General features: G+C 34.6%; 1 protein-coding gene across 2 annotated transcripts in view; it reads right to left on the bottom strand.

Moving 5' to 3' along the window:
• LOC121387191 overlaps positions 1-22,304 on the bottom strand; it is a 70,500-nt gene extending 48,196 nt beyond the window's left edge. Inside the window, exons 1-3 of one of the 2 annotated variants that reach the window (XM_041518227.1) lie at positions 22,155-22,228; positions 6,625-6,690; positions 280-388 (exon numbers count right to left, since the gene is read on the bottom strand). In XM_041518227.1, coding sequence (XP_041374161.1) covers positions 280-306 — 27 coding nt within the window. In that variant the 5' untranslated portion in view covers positions 307-388; positions 6,625-6,690; positions 22,155-22,228. Of the gene's footprint in view, positions 1-279; positions 389-6,624; positions 6,691-22,154 lie in introns of both variants that reach the window. The other variant, XM_041518220.1, reaches the window with a different exon arrangement.
• Between the last annotated feature and the right edge of the window lie 2,869 nt (positions 22,305-25,173).

The raw sequence follows: 25,173 nt of genomic DNA, 5'->3' as shown, positions 1-25,173 counted from the left end.
TTCCAATACTGAGAAAATATAGTGAAGGTCCCAATCGATTTTAGTATACATGGAATGGCAGGTATGAGAAGTTTATGGAACACGCACAGAGAAAGCCAACTGTCGGCTCTATTCCCCAATATTACAACGAAAACTAGGAGACATGTGACAAAGGTTTGTTAATATATTCCAGGTATATGTGTGGTCCTGATTGATTTTAATACAGATGGAAGGATGGGTGAATCTGAAATTCAGATACTTAAATACTTGTTTATTCTATGTGATATATTAAAAAGTTACCAGTTGTAGTTCAGTAGTTGATGCCATAATTGCCCTGATGACTGCTTTGATTGCTGGCCATTCATCACAACAGTTCTCTGGTCTATCGTAAAGTGATTTCTTTTGATATCTAAAATTAAAAGTGATTTGTGTTATATAACTGATAAAACAACAAATGTATTGTACATTTCAATAAGTTGGTAGTGTGGAAGGTAACTATTCTCAATATAAGTATTAAAAAAGATTTATGCAGAAAACCACATTTTGATTTTTATAAATATAAAAAAATTTAATTCCAGGCATATGAACAGTTATACAAACAATCCATTTGGTAGAACAATAATTTGTTTCATCTAGCAATCACTGTATATATTGGCAAGATATATAATGACTAGATAAATCTCTATATTTTCGGTCACTGACCAAAAATACAGGTCACGTGACATATAATCCCGACTCGACTTGACTCGAGTATTTCAGAGTAGATTTTCAATAAACATTCCCTTTAAATCATTGGTTGAAGTACAGTAAATACAAATAACTTTTATTTTTGCAATAACAATACAAAACTTGTATATTTATTTATGAATTAAGAGTTTAGAAACATTTTTAATGTGACAGAATGTAGCTAGCGTCTTACAAATAATGACGTCATGTTGTTAGTGGTTAGTGAAAGAGAAGAGGTTGTAGTGGTCTTACACCTATCCACCGAGTCGTTAAAAATGGGTGGCGGCAAACCCTGTACCTAGTAGCCTTATGTCCGATGGCTTAACCACGGCACCACCAAGGCCAGTCATTTATTTCAATAAGTTGCTAGCCTAGAAGGTAACTCTTCCTTTTCTCTATTGTATAACAAAAACATTTTACCTAGAAAATATTTAGTAAACCACTTATTGATTTACATTAAAAAGAAGGTAACTGTGTACTATTGTAAATAATAAACAATAATAATAATAACAATAACAATAACAATAATAACAATAATAATAACAATAACAATAACAACAATAATACTGTTTTCCATAGACTTCAGTATGGAAACATAGATGAAAACATGAGGGTCACTGCTCACATGTTCACCATTCAAACAACTTAACACTAGTTAGAGAAATATGCTTAGAAAACTGCAAAGGTTGACAGGGATTTATCAATATATTCTCATTATACCCTAATTGTATTGTTTAGAAAAACATTGTAGTGTTTTCCATTGATGGAAATATTGGGTTGAAAAACAATTCAATGTGAACTGCAAAAGCCGACCTTCGACTGAATTACTAACCCTCTACAGAGAAAATTGACTAATTGGTTGCTAGGGGTTTCTTCATATTCATATTCCAGGATTGAAAACAATACAGCAATTGTCAATGTCTTTAGTATGGATGAACTTTTTGTACTTTTCCTTAAATAAATGCAAATTTCAGGCTTAATTAGAGAACTATAATTCAAAACTAGGAAGGTTGACAGGGATTTGTTCATATATTCTAATTATACACTCACTGTAATACTTAGAAACCCATAATTGTGGTTTCCATCAACCTTAGCATAGATGGAAATATGGGATTAAAATAAATTCAATGCAAAAAAAAAAGAAGCCAGCTTTAGAACTTCATATATTCTAGTTATCGACCATATTCCATGATGGAAAACAATATAGCAGACATTAACAATGGATTTATAATTGATGAACGTTTTGGTATCATCGACATTAAATAAATTTTAATTTCAGCCTAAAAAATATAGATTTTAAAAAACTGGGAAGGTTGGCAGGAATTTGTTTATATATTCATATTTATATTTATATGTTGAACATCATAAAATAGGAATTTTACGCTAAGTTACAGAAGTACGTGTATATTTAAAAAGCTGGGAAGGTTGACATGGATGTCTCTATATATTCTAGTTATCCACTTAATGTAATATCTAGAAACCAATACCAGTGGTTTCCTTCAACTTTAGTATAGACAGAAACATGGGGGTGACTGTTCATATGCTTGCCATTGTAAAATTGGAATTTTAGCCTATGTAACAGAATTATAATTAAAAGGTTGACAGGGTTTTCTTTATATATTCTAGTTGTATACATACTGTAATACTTAGAAACCAATAGCAATTGCTTCCATTGACTTTAGCACAGATGGAAACATGGGGGTAACTTATCGTATGCTCGGCATTGTAAAATCAAAATATTAAGCTTAAGATACAGCATTATATTAGAAAAATGGGGAAGTTTGACAGGGTTTTCTTTTTATATTCTAGTTGTATACATACTGTAATACTTAGAAACCAATAGCAATTGCTTCCATTGACTTTAACACAGATGGAAACATGGGGGTAACTTATCGTATGCTCGGCATTGTAAAATCAAAATATTAAGCTTAAGATACAGCATTATATTAGAAAAATGGGGAAGGTTGACAGGGTTTTCTTTTTATATTCTAGTTGTATACATACTGTAATACTTAGAAACCAATAGCAATTGCTTCCATTGACTTTAACACAGATGGAAACATGGGGGTAACTTATCGTATGCTCGGCATTGTAAAATCAAAATATTAAGCTTAAGATACAGCATTATATTAGAAAAATGGGGAAGGTTGACAGGGTTTTCTTTTTATATTCTAGTTGTACACTCACTGTAATACTCAGAAACCAATAGCAGTGGTTTCCATCGACTTCAGTATATACATGTAGATGAAAATATGGGGGTCAAAGTACTTATGCTCAGCATTGTAAAATAAGTTACAGAAGTATATCTGAAAAACTGGGAAGGTTGAGACTGGTTTGGCTACATGGGCAGATCCAGGAAATATTTTTAGGGGGGGACCAAAAAAGAAGGGCACATTGACTCGTCAAAAGGGCACCTTACTACAAGTTTTGATATTTACAATTAATATGAATTCCTACAGTTCTACGTCATAATATACTAGCAATAATGAAGTAAATTGGCGTCACTCGCGTTAGAACCTCAATGGGGCCCCATTGAGACTCAATAACACAGACACATATCTGCAAGCTTGCGCATGTACACGAAAATCTTGATTTCATTTATCTACAATATAATTATTGTTTACTTAAAAAAAAAAAAAATTCTACAAACAAAAAGGGCACTTGGACATTTTGAGGGCACTTGAACAATTTTTGGGGGGGGACGCGTCCCCCTGGTCCCCCCCTTGGATCCGCCCATGGGCTATATATTCCAGTTACACATTCACTGTCACTGTAATACTTAGAAATTAACAAAAGTGGTTTCCATCTACTTCAGTATAGATGAAAACACTGGGGTCACAGTTTGTATGCTCAGCATTATAAAATGTGAATATTAAGCCTAATTAATTTAAGTTACAGAAGTATATATCTAAAAACAACTTGGAAGGTTGACAGGGGTTTGTCTATATATTCTAGCTATACAATGACAGTAATACTCAGAAACTAACAGCAGTGTTTTCCATTGAATTTAGTATACAGTGGCATAGGAAGGTGCCAAATACACTGACAGTAATACTCAGAAACTAACAGCAGTGTTTTCCATTGAATTTAGTATACAGTGGCATAGGAAGGTGTCAAATACACTGACAGTAATACTCAGAAACTAACAGCAGTGTTTTCCATCGAATTTAGTATACAGTGGCATAGGAAGGTGCCAAAATGTGAGCGCACACACAATCACACAAAAATATAAATATATATAAACCATCGCTGCTGCTACTGGATAAAAAAGAGCCCCATGCCCCCCACCAGCGGTACAGATAAAAATCCTGGGGGTGACTGCTCTTATGCTCAGTATTGTAAAAAAAATTAAGAATTTTAGCCTAAGTAACAGAATTATATTTGAAAAACTGGGAAAGTAGACAGGGGTTTCTTTATATATTCTAGTTATGCACTTAGTGTGATACTTAGAAACCAATAGCATTCGCTTCCACTGATTTTAGCATAGATGGAAACATTGGGGTCACTGTTTGTATGCTCGTCTTTGTAAAATCGGAATTTTAGCCTAAGTTAGAGAAGTATATTTAAAAAATTGGGAAGGTTGATAGGGATTTGTTTATATATTCTAATTATACACTTCGGCCAATATTTTTTTATTATTCGGTTTACGAATCCGCCGACGTAAATTTTGCTCAAATAAAAATGAAAAAAGGTTGTATTTTTTACTTTTATTTTTTTGCCACAGACTTCCACAAATAGCTCTAAAGAAAAAAAAAAGTTACCATTCTAGTCTATTGTGGTGCATTTGTAAGGTAACAGTAAGAAATAACACTTATTTCATCAATAAATATACCGTTGAAGATACGAATTGTTAATTTGTCTTCAGTCGCTCTCTTTCGGTCCGATTCGCTATTTCGGTCCGATTTCTATGCACCGCGCGGTTGCAGATGTTTTCTCTGTAACACTCTTGCTTCTCTGACATTAAAAGCATCAATAGTGTCTATTTTCCCACAGGAAATGTGGGAGCTTAGAGGTGCCTTGTCAATCTTATTTTGTTACAAAGAATCCACATCTATCAAAGTAGCCATATTAAAAAAGAAAATCACCCCTACTGATACACCCCAAACAGGTGGGGTTTTTTTCTCCCCTTCCTCCTACCTTTGTGCACAAAAGTTCTTGTTCGTAAACCTAAAAATTAAAAAATACTGGCCTTAATGTGATACTCAGAAACCAACAGCAGTGGTTTCCATTGACTTTAGTATAGATGAAAACATGGGAGTAACATGGGTTGAAAATAGATGATTGTAGACTGAAAAGCCAACTGTACTGTTTACTCAATTCAGGACTTTTGGAGAAAAAACGGGGAGGGTTGACACAGGTTTATTAATATATTCTAGCTGTGTTGCTATAACCAACATTTTAAACCACATAATCAGTTGTTACATAATTGATTTGAGTACACATGGATTTAAAAATGGATATATATTATCACAGTTCATCTACTTTAAGACATTTCTTGGTATATTAAAGTAATTAGTGTAAATCAAGGTGATATTTGCAAAATTATCAGTTGAGGTACAACTGGGCAAGATCAAGCAAAATGCCACATTTATTTTATTCAGTAACTTGTGTGGTATGAAGGAAAGCTATTTCTTTATATGTTCCAAAAATGTAAGTAATTAGTATTAATTAATTAAAATATACTTGTGATGTCCCTTTGTTACTTGTCTCTCCGTTACCGAAACATAAATTTTTTTATAAAAATTTGTCAAACAAAATGTTTTTGTTTTTTAATCCATATACATGTAATCAACTTTGCTTTGCTTTGTAACTGGTTTAACGTGTCCATATACCACTAGGGTTTTGAACACGTGTAATCAACTAATAGCTTGGAAGAATTAATAAGTTATATATATTTTGTTTCATTATATAAATTTAGTCATTGTGACCAAAAACCTGTCCCTCCGTGACACACGAAGAAACACACTTTGCTCTACATCACCACAAGAAAGTCCAGTACAGGTTCGTTTCGTATAGGAACGTTGGGTTTCTTCATGTAGCGTTGGTACTGGTTAACAACATGTACGTAAAATGTCATGACTGTATTCGAGAATAATCAAACTAAAGCTCTGTGGTATCAGATTTAGAAAAATATGTACTTTAGACATAGTAGCTTGTGACCATTTGGTAGTAGACGATTGTCAAAGCATTACACAGCATTTCTTTTAGCCTTCCCCTACATATCAATATCAATAAGGGGAGGGCTGGACGTGACTCGAGCTACTTGCGACCATTTGGTTTTCGACAATTGCCAAAACATTACATAGTTTCCTCTAGCCTTCCCCTACATTTCAATATCAATAGAGACCGCACAGGAAGACCGGTAGTGCCATGCACTGCCACCAGCCCATGCATTGCAGTCTTTCTTTGGTTGAAAACGTGTGCGTACGCGTATGCGTAATGACTGTCTCCATGTGTGCGTAGAAGAATGCGTAAATATTCTTGGCGTGACGTCACAACGTATAAGTTGAGGAAGTGGCTACCGACATATGAGTAGGGGAAAAGTTATCATAATAATAATAAGAAGAACAACAACAACAACAACAATAAATATATCATAATAACAATAATAATAGGGCCTAATATTAATAATAATAATAATAATAATGTTGAAAAGATTGAAATCACCAAAAGACGCACACAATGTTAGCTTCAAATTTAGCGGGGAATTCACTAATGACATAATTTTATGGAATTTACATGTGCGTACTGTGTGAGCGTAGACGCTCACGAATACACATATGTACACATGGAGACACCACAATTTAAATACATAGAAGCAAATTTTTAGATACGCGTACGTTCGCGCATATGTGCACATGGAGACATAGCTTGAGACATAGGCGAAAGTTTCCGTTACAATACCATAACGATAGATACTTAAAACAACACAATTATCCCTGCTTTATCCTGCAAGATCCAGTGTTCACAAAATGTCGGGATGTGCTGAAATGTAAGCAAAAGTTTTAAAAGAAAAGATGGAAGGGGCAACTTACCTAATCAATCGCATGTGTTATCACCACATGAACTAACTCAACTTTGGGAATCTGGGGAACTTGGTAAAAAAACTCCCGAATCTATTCTTTAAACTCTCGGGTGGAACAATTAGTCTGGGGAGTTATGTTAATTTTTTGAAGCTTGCATTTTTTTTGCTCAAGTTAATAAAATGTTGGTAATATGTTCCCATGACCTACCTGAACTAGAAATCCATTAGTAGCATTTTTTCTGACCACTATCATGTCAGCCATCTTGAAATTCAAAATGGCCGTCATTTTCATATAATTTCTTTATATATCTCCATTCCCATTTAACATAGAAACATATTTTTGGGGTCTATTTAAACATATTATTTTAGTGAATTAAAATATTTATTTATTATTCATCTCGCATGGCAATCATCTTGAAATTCAAAATGGACGTCATTCCATTATATGTTTTTTTGTCTGTCTTTACTGAGTTTACTCCCATTAAACACAGAAAAATAATTTTGGTGTCAGTTTACATCTGTGAGCTCAGATAATTATTTTGTAAAAAGGTAAATTGTTGTCTGATCTTGGCAGCCATCTTGAAATTCAAAATGGCTACCACTTTTATTTATTTTTTTCAAATATCTCAACTCCCGGTTAACAGGGACGCATATTTTTTTTTTGTCCATGTACATTTCTGTATTCCATGCATTGGATGTTTTTCATTTATATATAGACATTGAATCATGAAAACAATATTGAAATTCAATATGGCCACCATTTTAATACATTTGTCTTATATCTCGACTCATGGTTAATGGAGACACACAATTTTGTTGTCTAGATGTATATATTAGTGATCAATGAATCTAATTCTTTAGATTTATAGTCATCCAATTATGGCAAACATCTTAAACTTCAAAATCGCAGCCATATGGAAATTCAAAATGGCCACCAAGGTAATCATTTAGCAAATACTTTTTCTTCTAGTCAACATACAAATACAACTTTTATGTTCATTAGTACATTTTTAGGTCAAATAATTATAATATTGCAATGCTAATGACAAACTAAAGAAATAAAGGAACCTACCAACTGTAAATTGTAATTCATAATGGCATATTAGGAATCTGCTTCATCTGTAATAGTATGTATACTGCAGCAGTCCTCATCAGTTTCATGCTTGCAATGCTCTGTACATTGAAGATTGTGTTGCTTACATTAAATTACAGTCATCGATCTATCTGGACACTTACTGACACCACAATTGCATCTGATCAGTTCTACCACAGCTTCTGGTGCAGCTTGCACCTCCAACAACAGTCACAAATATACCAACCCCCTTGATCCAACCAAGTTTGCAAGTTTGCATGAATCAAGAATGTCCAGATGTAGCATGTCATCTTGAGCTCAGAAATGTGCTTGGAGATGTGCTCTTTGCGTATGCTGTTTTCATACCCCAGAGGTAGGTGGCAGTGTTTTCACACTTTGGTTTGGTGATGATTTCTTGAACTTTTCATCTTAGAGTAGCTGCATCAGTTGTAGAAATGACCCTTGTGCTTGGTTCCATGCAGTAAAATCTTCACATTTTTCACTGACAGCAGTTTTCGAGATTAAAATTTTCGGGCAGTATCCCAGTTGAATACTAACATTTCAAAATCTGGTATCCCACCTGAGAATTTAGTGTTATATGGTATCCCGGTGGGATACTGGGTTCTTGAAGTCTGGTATCCAAAATTAAATTCTGGTATCCCTGGGATATCGGGATACCGTTAATCTCGAACACTGCACTGACATCTTTGTATGGTTCATCACTGATTCCAACCTGACTTTGGTGTTACCTATATATGGAGCTTTCGTGAATACATTGAATTCTCCTCTTTATTGATGCCCACTATCACCACCTGCCCTGTTGTGTCATATTCAGTTACATCATGAACAAATCCGAGTCTCTCTGGATACAGTTCATTGTACAATGTTTGCAGGTAGATCTGGCTGTGATTTACATATAGTTATTTGTGTTATATAATGGTGATTAAAACCCAACAGTCTGTGTCTTTGATGTAGAAATCCACCTGGCCCGATCATTGTAACATCATGGCCTGCAATAGTTTTTGATATCGTAACGCTCAGATAGCTTCGAAAATCTGTAGCCTGGTTAGTGGAAATATCTGATGTCATCTTTCATAAATATTGTTGTGTTAAAAAATAAATGTAACACCCATGTAACCATCTAATAGTGAATCAAAGCATGCAGGAAAAGATATATGGCAGATTAGAAGTGAATTTCTGCACAAGACACAGACTTTGTTCTTATCCTGAGAAGATCACACACACTGATCCCACTAATTATCGGTACAGACGTAAGTCGCAACCAGATCAAAATGCAACTAATTGATGATGAACTGGGTTCAGAAAGAAAATCAACATCACCAGGGTTGCATGTAGTAACTGGATGTGACACAATTAACAGGACAAATTGATGGTATATACAAACAAATGTTATTGAATGTAGTCGGGAAAGCTCCACTGGCTATATCTGAAGCTCTTAGCCAGCTTGTAATTACTGATGAATCATACAAAGAGGTCAGTACTCCATTAGAGGCTGTGATAGAACTGATCAGATGCTGTGGTATCAGTAAGTGTTCAGGTAGAACCTGTAAGGAATACAACCTGCAATGTACAGAACTCTACATGTGGTGATGGTTGCTGCAATACACATGCCATTACAGACGAAGTAGATGCCTAATCAGGGGTCACAATGGAAAATCATTAATTTTAGTCAATTTTCAGATACATGTATGTAGGATATTTCTTTAGAAATTATTAAAAAGTGACTAATTTAAACATTCAATTAGCCAGATAATAAATGGGTGAGCCCTGCTAATGCGTCATTGTGAATTACAGTTTACAATTGGACTGTTCCTCTATTTTATGTTCTAGATTTTAAACTAATGAAATAGAGGAACAGTCCAATTGTAAAGTCATTAGTAATGCAGTATTGTAATGATTTCACACAAAATGAAGGTGGCCTAGGAGGAAAAGTATTTGCCAATGATAAAATTGGTGGCCATTTTTAAATCTCCATATGGTTGCCATTTTGAATTTTAACATGGTTCCATGACTGGAGGATGGTCATAAAAATGTCACCCTTTAATTCATTGATCCTAAAAATGTACAGACAAAAATAATTGTGCTTCTGCCTTAATTCACCTGAAGTTACGATATATGAAAAATATATTAAAATGGGTGGCCATTTTGAATTTTAAGATGGCTGCCACGATTGGATGAGTATAAAAATGTCATCAATAAATTCATGGCTACATAAATGTACATATAGACAAAAAATATTGTGTTTCTATGTTAACCGAGAGTTGAGATATATGATTTTTTTTTATTAAAATGGTAGCCATTTTGAAGTTCAAGATGGATGCTTAGGTCAGACAACAATTTTTGTTTTCACAACTTCATTCACTGAGCTCATAAATGTAAACATACCTAAATTGTTGTTATGGGTCAACTGTGAGTAAATATACAGGGTGTGCACTTTACAGTTGCCCGATCGCTCATGGCGAGTCAAAATCGCGTCGGGCAAGTCAAAACCTTATCATGTGTTGCCCGCTTGGCGACCGAAAAAATGCTGCATATTGTACTATGTAACAAAATGCAAATAGCTAATGTTTGTAAGAGATCGCAAAGTTATTTTTTATTTATTGTTATCAACTGGTTCATGCAATCTTGACGTTTTAGGGGCTGACTGAGGGGCCGGCTCGGGTCTTTCTTTGTATGTCGGCAGGGTGTGCTTCGCTCTTTACGTCAGGCTGGACTTCTAAATAACTACCTTAGGCATCACTCTTCTAGTGACACAAATATCTTAACCTCTTTAATAATCTTTCAAAAATTAATTGCCATGATTGGATCGAGCTGCGGTTGGACAGTGGGGGGTGGGGTGTATGTGTGCCAGAGGATAGGGTTTCTTTGGGGCCATAGGGAGTAGGTGGTTTGGCCTTAGGATTTTGTGTAGGTTCTGGCCTCCCTTCTCCCCCGGCCTCCGTTGATTCACACCAATGTTTCGAAATATGATTGGTAATTTCTATTTATTAAAATCTATTATCAACTTTTCTGTGGGCTGGGACCAACCCTCCTACCCTTCCTCCTAACATCATGGGGTATTAACTATTTTATAATTATTAATTTATAATTTATTTACAACACCCTATCTAAAATTGTGCAGGGCTTCTAGAATTTTTATAAAATCCACTAGCCATGTGATTAGTAATTTTAAACATTTACTAGCCACAATTAAAAATACACTAACCCTACTTTACTTTAAAGTAAATACAATTTTACTAATAGTAATAATCAGATATGTCACCTAAAGAGGGAGACAGAGCTTAAAAACAATAAGATTCGGGAGGTAGGAGTTGGGCTAGGATATTTATTTTTACAAAACAGACATAATTAAATGATGCATTTGAAAACTTTTATTTTACTAGCCGTCGGGCATTGTAATAGTAGTTATTTACTAGCCCAACACTGAATATCACTAGCCACGGGAGTGGGGCTACCATAATCTAGAAGCCCTGAATTGCGTCAAATTACTTTATTTATTGGTTGTAGATTAGGTTTATTTTTGTTCTAAGGAGGCAGTCAAAATTTCTAAATTGGCCCCTTAGTTAGGTGCTTCCTGTCCCGAGCCGGACTCGGGATAGGCGTGTTCGAAACCATAGACGTATATGGACATGTAAAATACCTAGTCAAGTCAAGTCAACTGGTTTCTTATTAGTATCTGCACAACCAAACCCATATAGGACATAATAGCAACCAATTCCCCAGTCTATCGAATAGTCTAAAACCATTCGGAATCCCTCTGCCGGTTTTGATTATGTATTTGGAAAACCTCGACCACCTATATGTATTAGTAGGTTCAATCGGGACAACTTGTTTTTTAAAGTACAACTTAAGTAAGTTCCTTTTTTTTTTTTTTTTTAACAAAATTCGGTTGCTGGCCATTCAAAAGTTGTACGGGCGAGTCAAAGTGTTGCTGTGAGTGGCCCGACTGACCAGTAAAAAAAAAATCCCAAGGGCATACCCTGAATATATATATACATGTATAAGAATATTTAATTGGTGCCCAAATGACTAAATAAAATGTTATCAGCGAGTTCATTGCCCTAAAAAATATAAATAGACACAAGAATTGTTTCTATGTTAACTGGGAGTCAAAATATATGTAAAATATCCCAAAATTATGGCCATTGTGAATTTCAAGATGGCCGCCATGATCAAATAATTGAAAAAAATGCTACCAATGGATTTCTAATTGTGGACAGTCTTAAAGAAAACATGTCACGTGACCTATATTTGGCACCAACCATGTACAATTAATTATAAATTGAATCACCTAAAAAAAAAAAAAAAAAAAAAAAAAATTTACTTAAAATATCTCCATAAAAACCCCCCAGATACGAGCTCTTAGCGGAAATTGCCGATCTTTAATGAGCAGGGCAATCACGAGGTCTGTGACGTCAGAGACGCGTTACTTGATCTGACACTTAAAAGCATTAGTCCGTACCACTCATAAACCTGTCATGGACGGAGGAGCCAGCCAAGGCCGCCTCTTGTGCCCATGACAGGCGTGAGCTACAACAGCTTGTTCTGAATGTGCACGTAAAACCCTATGACCTGACCTGACCTCACTCATAAAGAATCTAAGACTTGCACAGCTCACCAAAACAATGAGTGTTCGTTCGCAAAACGTTTTGCCGTATCAATTTGAGCTTACATTTACTTACAACAGTGATACTGAAGAAAAAATGGATAGCGAGTCGGAGGGTGGAGAAACCGATGGTGCCAGACCAGACCGGTCGACCAATTTACAGCCTGGAGCCCGAAAGTAACCCGGCGACAAAACCAAAACTCAGATGCTAATGCCGAGGTGTATACTGTTCATATTTAGCATAAAGATACACCTCGATATGATGTATTTAAATATGTAAAAAATATAAATGTAGGACAAACATTTTTTAATTTTTTTTTATAGAAAATATCGCATTTTTCATGTTCGGGCTGTACCCATTTGATAATTTTCTTTTCTTTGGTACTACGTAATTGGTCTGTTTTGTAATTTTAGATGGGAAAGTCTACTTAATCAAAGGTTTTACAGCATTATTTACAGTAATGAAGCAGGGCGGCTGATAATGTCCATTAACATTGTACTATAGTCGCGACAGGTTACGCCACAATACCCTGTGATCTTAAAAAACTGGCAAGTATTTTGTATGTATGTCTAGACAGTGGTAACCACTTACCTGGTCGATACCCTGCAACATACACTTGCCAATCAGGAATCACAAGTGCAGGCCACAGAAAGAAAGGACCAATTAACTAAAACAACACTCCGATTCTCAAGTCAGCCCGTGGATGAAACATAATAGTTATTTCGACACCGACAGTAGTGGTTTATTTTGTATTGAACTTCGTGTTACTTTGGGGCTTCGGGCGATGAGGAACGTTTTTGTGACGTACTCATTATTTAAAATTATTATTATTTTTTTTTAAAAACATATTTAAATACATCGTACTGAGATGTATCCTCATGCCAAATCCTATGTTTGTATATGCCATATTTAATTAATTATTGACGTTTCCTTCTTCGGACGGTGAATACAGATTTTGTTATGTAGGCCTAACATGAAAAATCTCTTCTTTAAATTTGTTTACAAAAAATCGACATTTTTGTTTTAACATATAAATACATCATGCTGAGGTGTATCTTTGTGCCAAATATGTACAATGTACACCTCGGCATTCGCAACCGAGTACGGTTTTTGTCTCTGGGTAACGTTCGGGCTCCGGGTTGTAAATAGGCTGACACCAAAGTACTATGCGGTGTTGGTGTCAAATCTTTTGTTTTGCGATAAAATACACACGTCTTTCTTTGGATACAATCCTTTGGAAAACCGTAAAAAGACAATCCCGATCGTTTAAACTGTTTATTTTTACACCCAAAGGCCGCGCAGTACGGCACTGCTGGACTGAAAAGATCGTAAGGCCCTTACTCCATATATAATTATAAGGTTGCACTATACCAATTAATTTCCGGCTGGGTCAAAGTTCGAGGTGCACCGAACTTTTGATAGAGAAGTTAACACCACAAGTCCTGTGATTGGTTATAAATGTGAGTGTGTTGGTTGTAAAAAAATTAGTTTCATCTGGGCTAAATATGTATGCAATTTTATTTGATGTAGTACCACCGTGTCAAGTAGCCTTGTGCTTGGAACATGTATGGGGTACCTGTAAAAAAAAGTACTAAAATTTTGTGCAAAACTAGGGCTGTTGCAGAAACATCTGGTTATACCGAAAATGAGCCATGAAAGGTACCATTTTCTGCAGTTAATACTTTGAGGTAGGGGTTGTAGTACTGATATTTATGGGTCAAAGTTTGGTTGATATATTGCATATAGTGTTTTTAAGCACAAACGTTAACATGGTCGCCTATGGGATTTGAATTGGTAGTCCAACCTACACATGTATAGCACATACTCAGTGCATAATAAAAAAGATTATGATTTTTGTGATTTAATTAAATTAAACTACACTATTTGATTAATTAGCCGTCACTCGGCCATGCAAGTTCACAATGACCTTGACCTTGACAATAATTACTGTGCATAGCTCTGAATGGAGTTTGAACAAAAATTAGCACTGAGGAAAAGTTGATTTTGGCCCATAATTCATAATATAGAAATTTGAATGTTTTTATTTACATGGTGTTTGACTTGCCATATACAACTGCTCTTAATATGTTAATATATCTAGGCAGTCTGAACTTAGGTTTTAATAGCAATTTATTTTTTATATTAAAAATAACATGTGCCAATATTGGGATAATGTCTTTAACTTCTATAAACATAGTTAATGTTTCATGTATCTACTTCTGATAGTTTAACTTTTTAAAGACCTTGATTTTTATTGTCCTTTTGGCATATTTATAGGGTGCTAAGTCATATTTTAGACAAATTTGTAGTTTTAGGGGAAACAAAATTTTACTTTGAAGAAAAACTTTACCAAAGCCATAATTAAAATTTTGGTCACTATTGTGCCTTCTGTTCTCATTTATACATAACAATAAGCTTGTTAAACATATCTTTAGGTCTCCAGTTCAAATCTTTTTTTTAAATAATCACTTAGTTTGCTCCCATGAAGTGTATTTTAAGTGTATACTAGATTTAGAACCAATTTTTCCAGATTTGATTATCCACCTTGGTGTAATTTGATGATTTATTTTATTGTTAATGCTGTATTATCCAATGTTAATAGCTAAATGATATGCTGGATTACAGATTGTAGGAATACATCCAATATACATATTGTATTGATCTGGATTAGAAAATAATGCAATAAAATAGATGTTAGGGTAATTATGTCATTTAAAAACAGGTTTTTTAAGTAATGAATCAAAAAAAAATATGCGAAAGCTGCATGATAATTCAGATATCACAAATATTTAAAACCTCCAACTACAGTAGGGTATACATAAAATATAGTCAGGAATATTGGTGGCTGCCAATGGTTTTTGATGGTCCATTTGAAAATCTGCATAGCTGATGGATTTTAAAATTCCCGCACATGGTAACTTGAAGATGCCCACACTCAGCATACAGGATTTCCTTCCAACAGTGATGTGCAGGACATTAAGTCATTACTTCGTACAGATGCAGTCATGTTGGTTTTTCCTTCCTCAGACATTGTAATTTTTTAATACTGATATGTCTTTGATGTGCCTATTGAGGTCTTCATAATCTAGGGGTCAGTCAAGTACATGTGTTTCAATGGAATAAGTTTAAGGAGTTGAGGTACTCTGAATAGCCATGCTGTCTCTACATATATAGCTGAGCACACACATACATCTGACAGTAAATATCTTATTATTTAAAAAAAAAAAAAAAATTCAAATATGACATATTGCATTTGTACAAAACTGTACAAAATACATGTGCTTTGTGAGGTGTACATTAACTTAGGTTGCACTGTAGAAACAACAGTTTCAGTGAGGTTGTCAGTTTATGTCAGAAGACACCAGATCCTGGTTGTCATAAAAACACATGATTCGCCACCTTTTTGAAACATGTATGTATCAGTATAGGTTGCACTATACCAATTAATTTCCGGCTGGGTCGAAGTTCGAGGTGCACCGAACTTTTGATAGAGAAGTTAACACCACAAGTCCTGTTATTGGTTATAAATGTGAGTGTGTTGGTTGTAAAAAAAATTAGTTTCATCTGGGCTAAAAATGTATGCAATTTTATTTGATGTAGTACCACCGTGTCAAGTAGCCTTGTGCTTGGAACATGTATGGGGTACCTGTAAAAAAAAGTACTCAAATTTTGTGCGAAATTAGGGGTGTTGCAGAAACATCTGGTTATACCGAAAATGAGCCATGAAAGGTACCATTTTCTGCAGTTAATACTTTGAGGTAGGGGTTGTAGTACTGATATTTATGGGTCAAAGTTTGGTTGATATATTGCATATAGTGTTTTTAAGCACAAACGTTAACATGGTCGCCTATGGGATTTGAATTGGTAGTCCAACCTACACATGTATAGCACATACTCAGTGCATAATAAAAAAGATTATGATTTTTGTGATTTAATTAAATTAAACTACACTATTTGATTAATTAGCCGTCACTCGGCCATGCAAGTTCACAATGACCTTGACCTTGACAATAATTACTGTGCATAGCTCTGAATGGAGTTTGAACAAAAATTAGCACTGAGGAAAAGTTGATTTTGGCCCATAATTCATAATATAGAAATTTGAATGTTTTTATTTACATGGTGTTTGACTTGCCATATACAACTGCTCTTAAATATGTTAATATATCTAGGCAGTCTGAACTTAGGTTTTAATAGCAATTTATTTTTATATTAAAAATAACATGTGCCAATATTGGGATAATGTCTTTAACTTCTATAAACATAGTTAATGTTTCATGTATCTACTTCTGATAGTTTAACTTTTTAAAGACCTTGATTTTTATTGTCCTTTTGGCATATTTATAGGGTGCTAAGTCATATTTTAGACAAATTTGTAGTTTTAGGGGAAACAAAATTTTACTTTGAAGAAAAACTTTACCAAAGCCATAATTAAAATTTTGGTCACTATTGTGCCTTCTGTTCTCATTTATACATAACAATAAGCTTGTTAAACATATCTTTAGGTCTCCAGTTCAAATCTTTTTTTTAAATAATCACTTAGTTTGCTCCCATGAAGTGTATTTTAAGTGTATACTAGATTTAGAACCAATTTTTCCAGATTTGATTATCCACCTTGGTGTAATTTGATGATTTATTTTATTGTTAATGCTGTATTATCCAATGTTAATAGCTAAATGATATGCTGGATTACAGATTGTAGGAATACATCCAATATACATATTGTATTGATCTGGATTAGAAAATAATGCAATAAAATAGATGTTCGGGTAATTATGTCATTTAAAAACAGGTTTTTTTAGTAATGAATCAAAAATAAATATGCGAAAGCTGCATGATAATTCCAGATATCACAAATATTTAAAACCTCCAACTACAGTAGGGTATACATAAAATATAGTCAGGAATATTGGTGGCTGCCAATGGTTTTGATGGTCCAATTTGAAAATCTGCATAGCTGATGGATTTAAAATTCCCGCACATGGTAACTTGAAGATGCCCACACTCAGCATACAGGATTTCCTTCCAACAGTGATGTGCAGGACATTAAGTCATTACTTCGTACAGATGCAGTCATGTTGGTTTTTCCTTCCTCAGACATTGTAATTTTTTAATACTGATATGTCTTTGATGTGCCTATTGAGGTCTTCATAATCTAGGGGTCAGTCAAGTACATGTGTTTCAATGGAATAAGTTTAAGGAGTTGAGGTACTCTGAATAGCCATGCTGTCTCTACATATATAGCTGAGCACACACATACATCTGACAGTAAATATCTTATTATTTAAAAAAAAAAAAAAAAAATCAAATATGACATATTGCATTTGTACAAAACTGTACAAAATACATGTGCTTTGTGAGGTGTACATTAACTTAGGTTGCACTGTAGAAACAACAGTTTCAGTGAGGTTGTCAGTTTATGTCAGAAGACACCAGATCCTGGTTGTCATAAAAACACATGATTCGCCACCTTTTGAAACATGTATGTTATCAGTATAGGTTGCACTATACCAATTAATTTCCGGCTGGGTCGAAGTTCGAGGTGCACCGAACTTTTGATAGAGAAGTTAACACCACAAGTCCTGTTATTGGTTATAAATGTGAGTGTGTTGGTTGTAAAAAAAATTAGTTTCATCTGGGCTAAAAATGTATGCAATTTTATTTGATGTAGTACCACCGTGTCAAGTAGCCTTGTGCTTGGAACATGTATGGGGTACCTGTAAAAAAAAGTACTCAAATTTTGTGCGAAATTAGGGGTGTTGCAGAAACATCTGGTTATACCGAAAATGAGCCATGAAAGGTACCATTTTCTGCAGTTAATACTTTGAGGTAGGGGTTGTAGTACTGATATTTATGGGTCAAAGTTTGGTTGATATTAATGCATATAGTGTAAAGATTTTTGTTACTATCATAATAAATATTAAAATTATTACTCTATACTTCGTGTTTTTATGTATTAACATGAGAAATAAATATATTAAATAGGAACTACTTTTAAAGGTGAAAGAACACACTAACGTTGCTACGAGCGCAGTCTGTGTGGTTTCCATTATAGTTTGTTTCCAAAAAATCCGTGCAGCTAAACATGTTAGAGAAAATCAACGGCACTTGTCTGGGGTAATAAATAAAATATCAAACGCGTTACCATTTAGGGCAATTCCACGCTAAAGTGGACATGGAGTGAAAAAATCAAATCATATTATTCCTTATATATTAAGATTGTTTTTAATGTAAAATTGTCTGGAGAATCCAAATCTGATACGTAAAATATTGTAAAATAAATGGATGTGTTTGACTTTAGCTATTTTATGAGGATACCGTCACACTAAAAATATGACATTTCCGTAATACACACTATGAATTTATGTACAGCAGCCATGTAATTGAAGGTAATATTCTTTTTATTAGTGTTTTTGTTTTACCACTAACAAAGTACTACACTTCATAATCCACTTTAATGAATTTTTTTTAGATTTACAGGAAATTAGAAAACATAGAATCAGTTTGTAATTCTGTTAGCGAAAACAAACAAAAAGTTAGATTGTATTATTCATATATATGTAATCAAGGAATCAAGTCATATTCTCTGAGTATATGTTAATGGACATAATCAGACACATTTACTTTCAAATTCATACATTATTAGTAAAATTATATAGCTGTAAACATGTAATTCCGTTACCATAGGTTTGTAATTCCGTTACCGTCTTTGGTATATAGTGTCAAGAAACACTTTAATATAAACCTACATAGTACTAAAATGCTACACTCTTATCCATATACACCAATACATCAAGTGATGTAACATCAGGAAGATATACAACATCTTTTTTAAAAATCCATATGGTAATAGTACTAGTAGTGGCTCCAAATGCATTTGCGGAACACCCATAGCAAATAAAAATGTCATCCATTAACAATATAGAAATTAAGGAAATCTGATACACTTTAACCAAACAGTACTACTTAAAAGCTTCATTATGATGACTAAACTTCTGCAAATCCATGACAAAATTCAAGTTATAATGGAAACCTACTAGAATTATATCGGGGCTCGAAATATGAAGTAAAATATGGCCTGCCATTATTTTTTTTTTAAATAGCAGGCCAAAAGAAATATGGCCTGCTGTGAAACAAAAATGGCCTGCTGAAAATAAGACAGCACAAGGTGAATGTAGGGTTTGGGACAATGTGTGGAAAATTAGGACCTCTGATATGTAGTTTAGAGCATTATAAAATTATAATGTAACAGAATTATGAGCTCGGCCTCAGCTAAATAGAAGATGAAATGATCGTACGTACATCTGTTTTTTGAAAAATGACGCAATTTTTAGTTAATTTTAGCAGGTGAATGTTTATTTCACTTGCAAGATTTAAAATTAGACTTCTTTTCACTTTAACCGGCCTCGGTGGCATCGTGGTTAGGCCATCGGTCTACAGGCCGGTAGGTACTGGGTTCGTATCCCAGTCAAGGCATGGGATTTTTAATCCAGATACCGACTCCAAACCCAGAGTGAGTGCCCCGCAAGGCTCAATGGGTAGGTGTAAACCACTTGCACCGACCAGTGATCCATAACTGGTTCAACAAAGGCCATGGTTTGTGCTATCCTGCCTGTGGGAAGCGCAAATAAAAGATCCCTTGCTGCTAATCGGAAGAGTAGCCCATGTAGTGGCGACAGCGGGTTTCCTCTCAAAATCTGTGTGGTCCTTAACCATATGTCTGACGCCATATAACCGTAAATAAAATGTGTTGAGTGCGTCGTTAAATAAAACATTTCTTTCTTTTTCTTTTCACTTTTTACAGGCCACTATTTCAAGCTCTGTATAGATCTTTAAACATATATAGGGTCCAGAAAGTGGAAATGTAACATAACATATTTACTTGAAGCAAACTTTAATTTTACTTTATCCAAAGGCATTTATTGACTGTACATGAATTTAATAATTTATATTTAAATGACAGGATATCCAGAAAATGGAAAGTATCATTCTAATTACCAACATTATGCTTCTAAATGTATATAATGGACAAAAAGAAAGCAACTTTTTATAGTGTTAATGCTGTCTTTACAAGAAAATCTAATCTGAGTAAAATTCTTAAAATGGAAAGATAGCATGTTTGGTTGGAAAAAAAGGAAAATACTGGTATTTTGAATGTTGTCATGTATGTTATCATAACCTCAAATAGATGAGGAATTTTATTATTAGGCATAATATCTTTCACTTACCGTAATACAATCTAGATGTTTGACGGTCAGTTTATATAATTTTAATTGGCCTGTGTTCCTCTGACCTGGTGTAATTATTTTGTTATTAACAATGTCACTGTTCAAGAATGTTTTTTCAATTGCTGTCAAACATTTTAAACATTTACTATGTAATATGTACACAGTTTAGTGCTAGCTTAAATCTCCACTCATATACATGTACGTGTACATTTTACCGATATTGAAACTAGTTATCATTTGAAATATTAGCATGAATGCTTAAAACAAATATACTGAATTATTATTTAACTTATAAAATTATGCAACATATTTGCAAATCAAATTTAAAGTAAATAAATATTGTTTTTCAAAAGTAAATTCAGAGTGGTAATTCCGTTACCGAACTGTGTAATTCCGTTACCGGCATTCAATGTTGTACAACAAAATTATGAAAAGATAATTTGTAATATAATTTCTATTTTGTTAATCACAAGTCATTAGGAGATCATTCCATCATGAAGATAAATAATTATTTCATCATACTTCACAGAGTTTGTAGATGTTTTGCGGTGCCAGTAAAAATGGTGTCCGTTTTTATGTAATTCCGTTACCAAACTTTAATTAAGTACTCATGCACTACACCTTGCAGTAGGGAGTCTCACTTCTGCCCATGACAAGCACTAGTGCAGTACTAGTGTATCACATAGTTACATCATTATAATAATTTTTCTTATGTGGACTAGCTGAGTTTAATGCCTGAAATATCTCTCCAACTCGTAATTCCGTTACCGTGGAATTGCCCTTTATTACCAAATTTATTTCACTCGGGACATAAATTGGATAATAAATGGTAACTCGTTTAATATCCTATATATATATATCATATAATATCTTACATTTTCAGTGCAATCAAAGTATGTGATATTTTTCAGATCACATACTTTAAGAATTTGATGACTTTGCAAATTAGATGTAAATTAGTCGATGTCTCGGCACTAGTTGCTAATCGATTTTCAATATACAAGAAATACCAGTAATCAAGATTATGAAAACAAAATGTTCCCTGGAATGATAAGATACCGAGATATTGATAACAAGACAAGACAAAATGTTCCCTGGAATGATAAGATGCCGAGATATTGATAACAAAACATTATTGCTTTATTTTGCTTGCTTGTTTGTTGTTGTTTTTTCTGTTATGTTTGTTTCTAAACAAGCTGAGATTTCTTTTTCTATTATTTAAATTCAGAATTATTAATTATATTTATTATAATTACAATTTTTTTTTTACATATAATTTTGTCTATTTAAAATTATCTTTGTAAAATATTTATAATTGCCTAATCTTTGGTTTTGAATTTCCAAACAAATTCGGCGCAAATAATTCAATGCGGTAAAAATAATTTCTTTTACTATTTACACAAAAAATTCGTAATTTTACATATATATCCATACATTTTCTGAAGGAGAAAATATTCATATTCATTAAGATTTTATACCGTGTTCCAAATACTTACGTGACTGGTTAAATTCCCGAAATTAATGCTGGAAATATTTTCTATTCAAACACAACCGATTGACTGCTGAAGGTGAAGGTCAGAGTTTTCCTCAGGCGGTCGCAAGGTGGGGCGAGATTGGCCCGAACCAACCATTTGCCAACGTCGTGCCAAAGAAAGAAAAATGTTTTATTTAACGACGCACTCAACACATTTTATTTACGGTTATATGGCGTCAGACATATGGTTAAGGACCACACAGATTTTGAGAGGAAACCCGCTGTCGCCACTACATGGGCTACTCTTTCTGATTAGCAGCAAGGGATCTTTTATTTGCGCTTCCCACAGGCAGGATAGCACAAACCATGGCCTTTGTTGAAGCAGTTATGGATCACTGGTCGGTGCAAGTGGTTTACACCTACCCATTGAGCCTTGCGGAGCACTCACTCAGGGTTTGGAGTCGGTATCTGGATTAAAAATCCCATGCCTCGACTGGGATCCGAACCCAGTACCTACCAGCCTGTAGACCGATGGCCTAACCACGACGCCACCGAGGCCGGTACGTCGTGGCAACGTTAGGCCGGCGACAGCGATAGTGCCAACTATGGCGACGTTGGGCCAACGTAGTTGTGCTATCTGGGTATCTTCACCAAAGGCCGTGGTATGTACTACCTTGTCTGTGGGATAGTGCATATAAAATATCCCTTGCTGCTAATCGAAAAGAGTAGTCCATCAAATGGCGAAAGCGGGTTTCCGCTCTCAATATCTGTGTGGTCCTTAACCATATAACTATAAATAAAATGTGTTGAGAGCGTCGTTAAATAAAACATTTCTTTCTTTCTTTCTTTCTTTCTTTCTTTCTTTGACATATAGTTTACCGGATTTTTTTGACAATGCCTCGAGATATTGAGCTGAAAGTTTGTGACAGGTATGACCCTTGAACTTAGGAGATACGAAAATGTGTTTGCCTCAAGATATTGAAGTGAAATGTTGTTTAGTAGTGTAGGGCCATACGTAGCTAAAATAGGACCCGTGGGAATTTCATGTTAATTTTTGGAACTAATGATATTTATAATCAATATTGTATACAGATTCAGAAAACATATGGATTCATTTTTTGTTGTGAATAGCAATATCATTTTGAGGTTATCAGGGCCGTACCCTGACCAAAATCCATGGGGGGGGGGGCACTAAATTTTATAAATAATTTTTAACATACTATAAAGATTAAACATTTCTATGCTATTACTGGAGATATATAAAAACAAAGAAAAAAGGACAAGATTCTCAGGGGGGGGGCACCTGCCCCCCCTGCCCCCCCCCCGGAGGGTACGGCCCTGGTTATCAAAGGTCTCCGCTATAAATTTGTTCAAGGCGCTAAGTGAAATAAGGTGTCACTGTATACTGTCTTTAAAATATTGGCATGTAGCATGTTAAAAAAAGGACACCGTGTAGACTACACTAAAACATTAATAAACGTTTGGTTGTTATTAGGGGCGGATATAGGAATTTAAAGGGGAGAGGGTGAAATATTCCAACTACTAGATGTTATGTCATATTTGGTAAAATTCAACGCAGAGTTTGCAGTTAGTGTCTGTCAAAAAGGGTAGGAAGGGAAACTAATGTGACAGTACACTCCACAGTCTTTGATGTCTCAGCCGCAAAACGCTGGTTGTACCGGATAAAACCAGTCTAATAAGAGTGATCGATCCCGACACCCTCTGTACACCAGCTGAGCGCTCTACCACTGATTTACAGCTTTACATGCAGTTTTTAAAAATATAATCTCCCCTTGATCGTAAATTAAATACTGCAACTAATTTACAGCTGTACATCCCGTTTCACAATAGTTTTTAAATTCTTAAAAGGGGGATCATGAAGGGTAACTCTATGTTACTTAATGTACTGCAGTTGATCTCCCCTTGAGCGTAAATATTGCTGTCTAGTTCGCCTATGATGTGGGTTATATCTGCAAAAATACTAACAGATTTCGACAAATAATAAAATGCAAAATAATGCCACCCCATCCCACCCCGAAACAAAAAAGGAGAATATTTACCAGTAACTTGATCGATACCTTTGTTTTAATATTGCCTTTGAACAAAACCCATCCCGAGTTATTTCTCGTTCAAACCAGTGCATATGCCAGACCGACCGCTCATCGAGCGAGCGCTTTACCACTGGGCTACGTCTCGTTCCAGCCAGTGTACCACGACTGGTATATCAAAGGCCGTGGTATGTACTATCCTGTCTGTGGGATGGTGCATACAAAAGATCCCTTGCTACTAATGGAAAAAATGTAGTAGGTTTCCTCTCTGTGACTGTAAAAATTACGAAACGTTTGACATCCAATAGCCGATGATTAATAAATCAATGTGCTCTAGCGGTGTCGTTAAACAAAACAAACTTCTGATTTACAGCTGTATATTCCGTCTCAAAATAGGTTTTAAATTCTAAAAATAGCTATCATGGTGAGTAACTCTGTGTTACTTACTGCACTGCAATTGATCTCCCCTTGTAGGTCAGGCAAAATAGTGAACGACTCCTCACAAATTGCAACTGCATTCAACTCTTTGTGTAGTACAAAATAACATATATAAAATGTAGAACAAGATAATTAGTGAAACAATTTTAAATTCAACGTTGAAAATACGCTTGTTAAAATAAGTTAGGGGATACTAACATTTTAATTTTATACTTTTGTATTCAACAGGTAACTCCCCTGCGCGTGCTGTAACCTCACCGTGGTGCAGGGGTGTAACATTCTCTTTGAGAATGGCCAATGCAGCACAAAATTGAAATTTTGAGTAAAAGTCAGTATTTATCTGTGATATTTGTGTTTGTGCACAGTTCTTTACCCTGTGTTTTTATTTACATCTTGAATTTTTGTATTGATGTTGATCATCACTTTATTTGTTGCATTACCATAGTTTGACACCCAATAGCCGATGTAGTTTTCGTACTGGGGTATCGTTAAACATTCATTCATTCATTCATTCAACAGGTAACTCAATTAAACATTATGCGAATAATTTTAACA

This window comes from Gigantopelta aegis, chromosome 2 (genome assembly GCF_016097555.1).
Source record: "Gigantopelta aegis isolate Gae_Host chromosome 2, Gae_host_genome, whole genome shotgun sequence".
NCBI lineage: Eukaryota > Metazoa > Mollusca > Gastropoda > Neomphalida > Peltospiridae > Gigantopelta > Gigantopelta aegis.
This window is presented reverse-complemented; position numbering and strand designations above follow the sequence as displayed.